Below are 11,502 nucleotides of genomic sequence, written 5' to 3' on the forward strand. Positions count from 1 at the left end.
AGCCAGAAAGCGTTAGTGCACAAGACTGCCAGTGCCGTCAGCCAACGAGCATCCACTCTACTAACCACAGTTCAGTGTGCTTGGCAACCAATGGGGTTACACCTTTGGAGGTTCACTTTATGCCATTTATTTACTGCCTGACAATGTGTCTTGATCCGTAAAAGTGTGAAAGTAATAATCCTGGATCCTCAACAAAGATTTTTTTTGGGGGGGGGGAAATTAGTGAGTACTTAAAACTGATTGATAATATAGCACATACCCTATTCAAACATGTTCAGAATTCAGCCTACCAGGACTAATAAAAAACCTAGATGATTCTGTGGCAAAGCATGGTCTCTACCTGGTGACAGCTAGTTTGAATTGGAGTTGATGTGTCAACAAAAAGGTGATTGGCCAAAGTTCCAGGACAATAGTAGACTATGCTTATCATGAATAAAAGCTAACTTGGTTTCCCAAGAGCTTAGAAACACCAGGAGGAGAGCAGGCTGCTATGTACTGTGAGAGGAACTCTCCTAACTGCTTCTTTCTGAGTCTTCTTTCTGATCATGCTAGCAAGTGTCAAGACATAAGACAGCAACCATCACCTTGGTAGTGAGTGATTCAGGATAAAGAACCATTTAAGCACCCTTCATAGGGCTTGAGCATTTTTATTCCAGGGATGTAGCTACAGATATACTTTTATACATCAAAACAGCAGAAATACTAAAAGCTGCCTGCAAAAGGCATCCTTTACTCTCTGTAACTTTAGTGAGTAGGTAATTACTATTTGGCTATGTTTTGGTGAAGCAACATACATAATGTATAATTACTATGGGACCATTCTAAGAGTAAGCTTTTTTTTTTTATTTCAGTATATTATGGGGGTACAGATGTTTAGGTTACGTATGTTGCCCTTGCCCCCCCCAAACCCCTCCCCGCTAAGTCCGAGTTTCAAATATGTCCATCCTTCAGGTGGTGAGCATTGCATCTAAGAGTAAGCTTTTGAATTGTGTTGTCTCTCTTTGGGGATAATGGGATAAGACTAAATTCTTTTTTTGTTGTTTTTTTTTTTTCATTGCTTTAAAATTTTTCTCTCAGTCATCATTTCATATTGTGAAACATCACTCAAAATGCATCATAACTCTTATGTTGCAGAAATTATGTGAAAGTTGGAATAATCTCCTCTTGTACATGAGAATGAAAAATCCAAATTCTCTGCTAATTTCTACCAGAAACAATATCACTTTCCTATAGTCCACAAACTTTTTTTCTCCATATCATAGGATTTAACCTTCTTAATTGTAAAGTCCTTGGTATTAGTAAGCTCCCATTTTTAACCCCAAGCAGACTATTATAGCCATCAATAATTTATAGACTTTATTTCTTTAGATTTTATGCTAGGTCGATAAATATTTAGTTTCCAATTTCAAAATCAACTAGAGATAAATATAAGCTCCATTTATTCTGCTTTATCTTTATAATTTAAAATGTTGCTGTTAACTCCTTTTGTTCTTTGTACTGTATGTTTAACGAAGATTTATTATTTGGGGTATAAATGGCAAATTCAGTTATTCAACTGGACACAGAATCACCATATAGCATATGAAGTTCTGATAAATAAGACCATAAAGTTTAAAAATAATCTTTAAGATAAGAACTTTTTTTCTGCAAAAGTAGTTAACGGAAAAAATTTTCATGGTTCTAAATCTTAAAGCATCACCAGCAAATAAATGAAATGTGGCACATTCTACATATGTGTAGATTTTTATAACTTGCTTTGTTAGTCTGGAATTTCTCCTAAACAAGGTTTTCAGGCAAACCCTAAATAAAATCTTGATGGGAATATTACAGATAGAATTTAAGCATCAAATGAGTGATTCAATTAGTGACCTTGGAAGTCACTTCCATTCCTGAAAGTCTCTATCTTTAGATTTATGATGAGAATAATGGAAATTAACTTGAGGAGTTGTTGACCTAGCTTGACCTGTGAATTTTTTTGTACAAACATAATTTTTTTCAGATACTCTATTAAAATACCTTTGTAAAATTATTGGGCCATAATATCATACAAAAACAGAATTAAGTTTAGTCCCCACCACCAGCATATTGTGGACAATCTCTTATATGGACAGGTATTAATAAAATGAGCTAGCCCATTCTGAGGTAATGGGCAAAAGATCCTGACTGATTAGATCATTCAGAACACCCCGGCAAATTCATTTCCCACTAGTGATGTGAGGTAGTTGGCAGTTGACTCAGGAGACTGAGAACCCAGCCTCCAGCCCTGCCTCTGATTCCACAGGTGTGGTAAGTCTTTCATGCTTTTCTATGTCTTCAGTGCTCCCTCGTGGGCAGACTAGTTTTAAAGCTGCCTCACAATCACCGTGTAACTAATACATGTTTAAAAATAAGCTTTAGTATCTAGGGGAGGAGTCAGTTCTCCGTCAAGGGGAAACTTTCATCATTTTATTTCTTAAAGTTGACTCACATTCAGTTTTTACTACTGGGGAATCACTGAGTTACAGAACAAAGCAATTGATTTGGGGATAAAAGATTTCAAACTTTAAAAACAATTAATTTATTTTTCCTTTCACCCACAGGTCTACCCACGGATAGCGCCGGCATTTTGGCACTACCTGCGGGTAGAAGTGAGTAGCGGGTACTTGAATTCTCCCACCTTTGCTCCTTGCACTCTGCTGGTGTGGTCTGATCCGATGTGCCCATTTTGCTCAAGATGCAGCTGCCATTCTGTGTAAACGTGTTCTCACGCCACCACCATTTCTTAGACTTGGATCAGAAATCTAAATCACCAAAAATACAAGTGCAGTTTACATAAGATTAATCATCTTTCTTAATAAATTTCCAAAGCAGGACCATATCATATGCATCATAATGATAAACAATTAAATACTAAATTATGGAAACCATGCTTATACCTCTTCGTAATCAATACTTTTGATATTCAGAGCATAATTTGTCAGTTTAATTTTGCAATGTCTCAAGGAAAAGGTAGAGTGACTCTGCTTTGTTTCCTTTCTCCCTTTCTTCTGTCCGCCAGGAGCATGAGCAGCTCACCTATTCCTCCACGAGGTCCAAGGCCCCCAGTGTCATCATCACAGGTCTCAAGCCAGCCACCAAGTACGTATTTCATATCCGAGTGAGGACTGCAACAGGATACAGTGGCTACAGTCAGAAATTTGAATTTGAAACAGGAGACGAAAGTAAGTTTCACACAAGGATATGAAGTAAGCTGTTCATTTAATACCATTCTAATTTGACCTGATATTTTAAAACCAGGTGTCCCAAATTTTTAATAGCCTCTTCAAACGGGATTCTGATCATATAAATACTCATACAGTCATTTCAGTTAATGTTTTGGTGCTATCATTAAATACTTTCATGAAATGCCTTGCAGATCACAATTGTAATGTGGCCCAAATATGTCCCTTTATGCAGAATTCGTCACTCTATTACATAGAATCTCAATGGATGGTGTTAACCTACTTGTTTGCCAGTCCTGGCATCATGATACTAATGCAAACTTTGGAAGAGAATAAAGCCATGAATGAATGATTTTAGTAGTCAGTTCAAAATTGTGCATCTTTGGCTTTTCATCTCAGATCAATAAACACAGTGGTCGGGAGACAAACTACACTGAAACGCACATGATAAGTTTAAATATAGATGCATGGCCTTAATTAGAAACCCACATTAATTCCATAGCCTCAACATGCTGAAAACCAAAATGGGAGATGAAGGGAATCGGGCGTTCCAATGTTATGTAACAAAGGCTTTGAAATCTTTTGCTAATTCTAAACCCAGTTCTACCATTGAATTCTTTTTGGCTTTCAGAAATCCATGTCACTGGTATTTTTGTAAAGATAATAGAGGTTGCTTTTTCTGTACACCTTTATGAAAAAATGTCCAAATATATCATTATAAAAATCTGTTTCCATCATTGCTAAAATACCATGTTAATATAATAATTCAAGAGTAGAAAATTTATTATAGTAATTCCTTAGAGATGACATAATAATGGATATCATTTATTCTCTAATAAATGCATCAAATTATGTCAAATATTTTACATGTATTTTCCATTCAAACTTTTCTACATCTAACAAGACAAGTTTATTTTTCTAATTTTACATATAAGAAAACTGAAGTCTAAAGGAATTGAGTAATTTGCCCACATTCATGCAGCTGGTAAGAAGCTAAGCTAAAACTTGAAACTGAGGGCTGTCTTCTTCCAGGGTCTGTGCTCTTCACTCCGCCACTATTCTGCTAAGCCCTATCGTTTGGATTATTATAAAATGCTAATTGTAAGACCATAAAATACGCTACAATTTCTCCAGTTTAGCACTCCCTGGAAGTAAAGCTGCTTGAATTTCAAATTCTATGGCGGAAGGAATGTTTTGCTGTTGTTACAATGATGAACAACATTGATTCATAAGAAGTACTTTGCTACAGCTCTATCTAACTAAAAAGAAGAAAGGTGCTGACATATTTAAGAAAGAAGTCACCCAGCTCTGGGAGAGAGAGTATGCTAATTAATAAAAAGAATACTTGTGACCTGGGTGTTTAATATCCATGACAGTCATTTATAATCCTGCTGGAGACTATTAACTTCTCAAATTAGAGATTAAATTATTGGGAGTAGAGCGTAATGATTACAAAATGTAACTCCACAATAAAATAAATATAAAAATATCCAAAGAACTGTCCCTCCTTTGTGTTAATTTTTGTTTTGTTTTGTTTTGCTTTTGTTTTGTTTTGTTTTTGTTTTTTTCCCATGTCAAGATTTAGCCTAATTATAAAGCCAAGGATATAATCCAAGGAAAGTTTGGTAGAAGGAAGAGTCAACCTGGGGTAGGAAACCTGCAGCCTCAAGGCCACAGGCTGCCTTTTGGATCCTTGATTGTGGCCTAATCCAAAATTTGGATCAACTAAATCCAAATTTTACAGAAGAAATCCCTTCAATAAAGAGATTTGTTCTGCGAAGTTTGGATTTGGTCGAGGTGCCACACTTGGGGGTCTGGAGCGCCACTTATGGCCTTGTGGTTGCAGGTTCCCCACCCTGGGTTGCTTTTAACTTTACATTTCAACTCATCATATTTTCAGGACAAGAATTTCTTGAGGTGCTACATAGAAGAAAGGGTCCTTCCATAGCAGAAAGGTCCCATACTCATCAGTGACTCAGTACAATATTGATTCATTCAATAAAAATGTATATTAAGGTGTCAGACTCTATGTGAGGCCCTGGGGATTAAAAAAAGGAAATAGTAAGAGCTAATAGCCTTTGCCTTCACATAATTTACAGTCTATATTTGTGGAAGGAAAATGAAAATTTGAATTAAAAATACAAGATTAATGACATGTACTATCATAAAGATGTACAAAGGGTGAGATGAGAGCCTAGAGAAGCCTAATTCAGCACAAATAGCCAGGAAAGCCTTCTGGAGAATGAGAAGCTGGGCTCTTTCTTGAAGCAGGAGTAGTCACAGAACAGCAGAAGCACAAAGGCCTGAGACAGCATGAAAACTTTAAAGAGCAAACAATTTGTTGTGGCTGCAGTGAGGAGATGTAAGTGGTAAAATGTTGGGAGATGAAGGTGGAGAGTCGCACAGGGGTCAAACCAAAGGCGCTCTTTAGCCACGTTAAGGGTGCTGGCACGTATCCTGGAAACATCGAGGATCCGTTGGCGGATGGGAACTAGGGAGTAACCTGACTAATAACGCGGGAGACTCTATGCTGAGCAGTTTACACACATGAGCTCCTTTAATTCTGACAAGATTATGCCTCTTCTTAGAAACTTAAGTAACTTCACCAAAATCTGGTAACTTGTGAGTAAATGTACAAGGTTAGAACCCTAGAACCACCTGACAATGGCAGCAGAAGATGGTGAACACTATGTTCTGAATTACTGATTTATTAAGCCCATGAAAGTGGCTTGGATCAGACCCTTGAAGAGACAAAATATCTAAGAAGAATCTGCAAAATATGTTTGTTTAACCTGGAATTTGTGCACATAGAATGGCTCCTGAGTCAATTTATAGCCTAAGGGGAAATCATTTAAAGGATCATTGTTTTTAAATCTGGTTAGCTTTAAATTACATTTTCCAAGCATGCTGTTTATACCCAAAAGAGAACTTCAATGAATAATGCCAAAGTAGGATACGGGTAGGTTGACTATAAATTTACGAATGTGATCATATGCATCTCAATTGATGGCATCAGTCTTTTTCTCTTCATATGCTCCTAGCTCATGTTTAAATTTTTATAGCTTTTGTTTCTCAAGTGCTGGTTGAAATATCATAATGTCAATTTTATTATTAAGTTCTCTTTTGTGTATTATGTTTAATTAATTAACTTTATAATACATTCATATGGATGGGGGGTGGGTTGGGGAGGAGTGATTAGGTACTCTCTCATTTGATGGTCTTGTTCAAATTTTTTAAAGTAAGCAAAATGAAGTAGTTTATAATCCAATTCTCTTTAGCCATATTTTACTTTGTTCAACTTGTAGTTTGCTAACAACCAACAAGGTAATATAAAATATGAAATAATTCCTTTTCAAAATCATAATGTTCTTAACTGACCCCTCTACCAACATAGTGACATCTGAAGAACAATCATGGTGACCCCTCTTGTACTTCCAGACTAGTGCTTGGGTTTTGTTTTTTTTTTTCCCAGCATCAGAATATGCTAGTGGAAACTGGCTAACAAATGTAAAGATTACTAATTAAGGCTGCTAGCACTATAAAATGAGTCTATCTGAACTAGAGTGACTAGTTTCTTCTCTCCCTAAGTTTATAGAACAGCCTCATTACATATGTATATATGGAGATAGAAAGATAGAATTGATAAAAATGTAGACAAATGTATATTCACTCATATATAGTTACAAAATACTTTCCTTTTGCGTTTTAGTGCTCAGATTTCATGTGTCCTCTAATTTCTTGCTGGACTAAGTGTACAGTTAGATCATATGTCCACTAACAGCATTTATTGAGTGCCTATTGTGTACTGGCCTTTCTATTAGACACTGTCCTTGATTGCTCCTCTCTTTTTAGAATAGATTTAACAAAATTACAATAAACCACACAATGAGTAGTTGAGAAAGTAAGAATATAAAAATAATCCATGTGGATTTTCTTAAAAGATAGATGGGAGATAGGTGTTAGAGGCTGATGAGAACCTTCTCAAAATTAAAATAAAATTTATATTATGCCTCAAAGTGTTAACTATACACATATATCCACATACACATGGCCAAATATAGGTTTTTGATTTTTTTTTTGCTCATACAACTGAAACAATGGAAATTTTAACTACCTCAAATTTGTTATTATTGCTGTGCTTATTTTCTGGACTTTCCAATGGAGGAAAAAAAGAAGAGATTAAAAATAAATAGTATAATCATTAATAATATTATCCATACCTTATAAACTGCTTGAAAAAATGTTTTTGACACATTTTCAACAATAATCTGTTAAAAATACACTTATATTTTTTAAAAAGTAATAAAAATAATGTAAAGATAAGGAAATCAAACATTTGTTTTTATTTAAAACACCACCAAAACTTATCTAATATTCAAATGCATTTTAGAATAACAAAAAATTGTTTTATATGTTCATTTTTAAAACCAAAATAAAATATATTCTGCTAGTTTGTGGGCAGCTTGCACTTTTTGCTTAAATACTGGAAAATAGTTTCTGAGCTATCAAAAGAGAGCAGAATCCATAGCTTAAAGCCAATGTTTGAAAGAAAATTAGAATTTTACATATAATAATTAACAATTTACCTCTTCTATTGCCTTAATAATTAGCTAAATGACCCAGGAAAATTAATACATTGCCAACATATATAAGCAATGCACTCCCTTTCCCTGAAAAGATTAATTATAGATAAAATTTTAACAACATGTAAATTTAAGCTTTCACCTGTAGGCTACATAAATCAGTTTTGTAGCACAAAAGCCACATCTGTCAGTATTTCTAAATGTATTATTTATCAGAAGTAGTAGTAATTGTCTAAATTTATATTACATACAATAATCATACAAAAATCATCATGAATATTAACAAACCAAACTATAAATTATTAAATTATAATGGGTATTTCAAAACAAAATCTTATGTCTTACACATTTATACAAAGAATGATATGTAGAAACAAATTAATGAACTTAATCACTTAATTATTTTGAAACCATCCATAAGATACAGCTATTTTAATATGGTTTGATATTTAAGCAATGTGTTTCATTTTAATTGTTTATAGGTGGGAAATAATCCTGAAAATTAAGGTGCAAGATTTCATCTCTAATTCCTGCTTCCCTAATGAATTCTTTATGTCCTCGTTTGACTTGTTTTTCTATTCTCCAATTTGTACACTTAAAAATCCTAAATTGGTATTTTTATAGAGTGAAATATTAATTTCTCAACAAATATTGAAGCCTCCATCTAAATCTAATCTAAGTTGATACTGTTTCTATCAATTTCCCTCAAGTTAACACATATTATAAGAAAATGAAATTTTTGGATGCTTCATACACAAAACGTTCTGTGTCCTCATCATATCTAAAGTTCTTCTTTGACTTCCAACTGGAATATTCAGAAAATGATCACATTAGAAATGGTGGTGCTAGCTCACATGCTACCCTGTCTGAAGTGTTCTCGATCGCAAGATCAAGAACAATTTCTCTCTGTTCAGCGAGAAATCATTACTCTTTCCTACAACTTTGTAAATATTTTATTGTGTAAGGCCTTAATTTTTTACAAAGTTATAAACTCTTTGAGATCAAGAGCTATAGCCTATATATCTTTGTGTCTTATAAAATGTCTTGCACATAGTTAGATTCTAATATACATTTAATCAAACAAATAAAATATAATTTTCAAAAAGCTAACATATGAAAGAATAGTATGTTGCCCACCAATCCAAAAAGAAAGGATCAAATAATTTTATTTGCCACAGATGAGTGATATTGCTTGCTTTGTTTTGGATAACAAGCTATAATTGGCTTGAGTCATGTAGAAACATAATATATGCAATTTTAATTGCAAATTAACTGCTAATTCTAAAATCGGGGGACATTTTAAGGTAAAGCAAAATGATATATTGGTTAACACATTTTCATCCTTAAATTCCTTTTTTAAAAACCTCTATTATGTTTGATCTAGTCCATTGGTTGAAACACAATCTGTACTGCTTCAATTACTTAGGATGAAATTAGCTACATCATTATTAACACCAGCCAGAAATTTTGGAATGATTATTAATGGTGGCCCGTGAAGCAGAAAGAGGATCAGCTGACCCTGCTAGAGTAATAAAAAAGTTAATTAATCAAGCAGGAGGTAGATTTCATATTTATGAGTCTACCCAGAGGAGGACAAATTCTAGTATATAAGACTTTAATTTAAAATAATCTCCAATCAATAGCACACTTTCAATGTTGGCAGCCATAGCTATCTAAATGCAAACATCAGTGGAAAGAAGAATTTTCTAGAAGTTAAGTTGTCTGAATATAAAGCAGCCTGTTCTATGAGGTAATGAAGGCCCCTTATAATAAGAATTTGTGCTGAAGATAGCTGGGTACTTATTCAGCATGCCAGAAGGGAAATCCTGCTTTGTTTAGGAGGTTGAGATAAAAGTTTAATGTAAGTTCCAACACTAAGATTTCATAACAACATAATATTTGTTGAGTTCTAAATATGTTCCAAAATTATTCTGTTTGTCCTGGTTACTTAAACATGTATAGCCTTTGAAGTATGTCCTATTATTATGCCCATTTTGCAGACTGGGAAACCGAAACACAAAGAAGTATGGTAATTTATCAATACTTTCCCACAGGCAGTATGCATTGGAATGGGGGATCTTATGGCATTGGGCCCTTTACATACTAATGCTCAGAACCAAGACTGAGTTTCCTTTCTACTCATTCAGTATTTTCATTTTTCTTGTTCACCTTGGTCATTACTTCTAATTTTCTACATGATTATGTTTTATTCTTCTAATTCTTCACTCTTCCTTAATTATATTTCTCCTTAGAATAATGTGTCTTAGAATACAGACAGATTTTTCAGAAGACTGTACTTATTTATGAATCATCATCAAGTTCAGAGAGCTATACACTGTTTTAATGCAGGTTTCTTGAACACACACATAATAGACCACATATAACACTACAAAGGGGCAAAATAATGCAGTTAGTATCATTTACTTAAATGAGCAAGGTCTTGATGAATAGTAACTACTTGCATAGGAAATGGAAGTTTCCCTTTAAGAGAGACAGCATTGACAAAAAGACACTTTGTTTCAATTTTGCCTAGATCAAATAAGGATTTTAAATGATGGGAACCAGGCTTATGTACCATGAGACAGATTGAAGGCCTTAATATGAAAAATATTAAAGATCATAACTTTGCTAAATGGGCTAGAAAGAAAATCATTAACTATTACCAGGTGCTTAGAAGTTGTAAAATGTGCATATTAAAATGCTGTTTTAGAATTTGGCCCATATCTAAAAGAGAAGTAACAAACAGCAGTGAATCTATTTCTTAATACAGAAGGTAGGTTTATTTTAAGCCAATAACATATGGCAACATATACAAAAATATTATTTCTTTGGTATAGAAACTATCATTTCTTGACTGGAAGTTTTTTTGAGATCAGGGACCATTTATTTTTCTCTCTCTCTTTTTTTTTTTCTCCTGTAAGTGTGTGTGTGTGTGTGTGTGTGTGTGTGTGTGTGTACATGGTGTAGATTTACTGTCTTAGCAAATTTCAAGTAAAAAATACAGTATTATTAACTATAGTCACCATGCTGTACATTAGATTCTGACAACTTATTCATCTTATAACTGAAGGCTTATACTTTTTGACCAATATTTCCACATTTCTTTTTCATTTTTATACCTCTTATATTACTTTGCATGCACCTGACAAATAGAAAGCATTCAATGAATATCAAATGTATTAATATTATACAGTAAATACTCAACGAACATACATCTGTTGTAGCAAACAAATTGCATGTATTTTATTCTACCCATATATTTTCAATATCTTTTATTTGTGTAGCTTGTACATATATTAATAGCAGGCAGTATGCTGAATGCTGGGGATACAAACAAAATAATATACGATCTCTGTCTTCAGGAAGCTTACCACTAAACCACACTAGAGACTTACTAAGAGAATTCCTTATTTATGCCATTCCCGAAGCCTGATTTTAATTTGGCTTGATTTGAGATGGATTTTTTTCTAGCGCCCATCACATAAATTGCCTGAATTTTTCTGTCAAGCTTTTTGACTTTACAACCTTGAATTCTTCAAGAGAGTGAAAATGTTCCTTATGCATTTCAAATTGCTCCAATTTTAGTGAAAAATATATTCTCTGTGTAATACTTGAAGATTTAGAGCCATTCTTTAGAGTACACAAATCAGCTTTATTGACTTGTATTTTGAAGTGGTTTTCTTTAATGTCATATTTTAATTGTTAGAGATGCATCAAGG

The 11,502-nt window shown here is 33.8% G+C and overlaps 1 protein-coding gene across 1 annotated transcript in view; it reads left to right on the top strand.

Moving 5' to 3' along the window:
• The window catches only part of EPHA6 (EPH receptor A6), a 1,195,443-nt gene that overhangs the window by 834,052 nt on the left and 349,889 nt on the right, over window positions 1-11,502 (top strand). Inside the window, exon 9 of the mRNA XM_012652800.1 lies at window positions 3,038-3,200. Coding sequence (XP_012508254.1) covers window positions 3,038-3,200 — 163 coding nt within the window. The remainder of the gene's footprint in view (window positions 1-3,037; window positions 3,201-11,502) is intronic.

The sequence above is a fragment of the Propithecus coquereli genome, unplaced genomic scaffold (genome assembly GCF_000956105.1).
Source record: "Propithecus coquereli isolate 6110/MARCELLA unplaced genomic scaffold, Pcoq_1.0 Scaffold40, whole genome shotgun sequence".
Taxonomy (NCBI): Eukaryota; Metazoa; Chordata; class Mammalia; order Primates; family Indriidae; genus Propithecus; species Propithecus coquereli.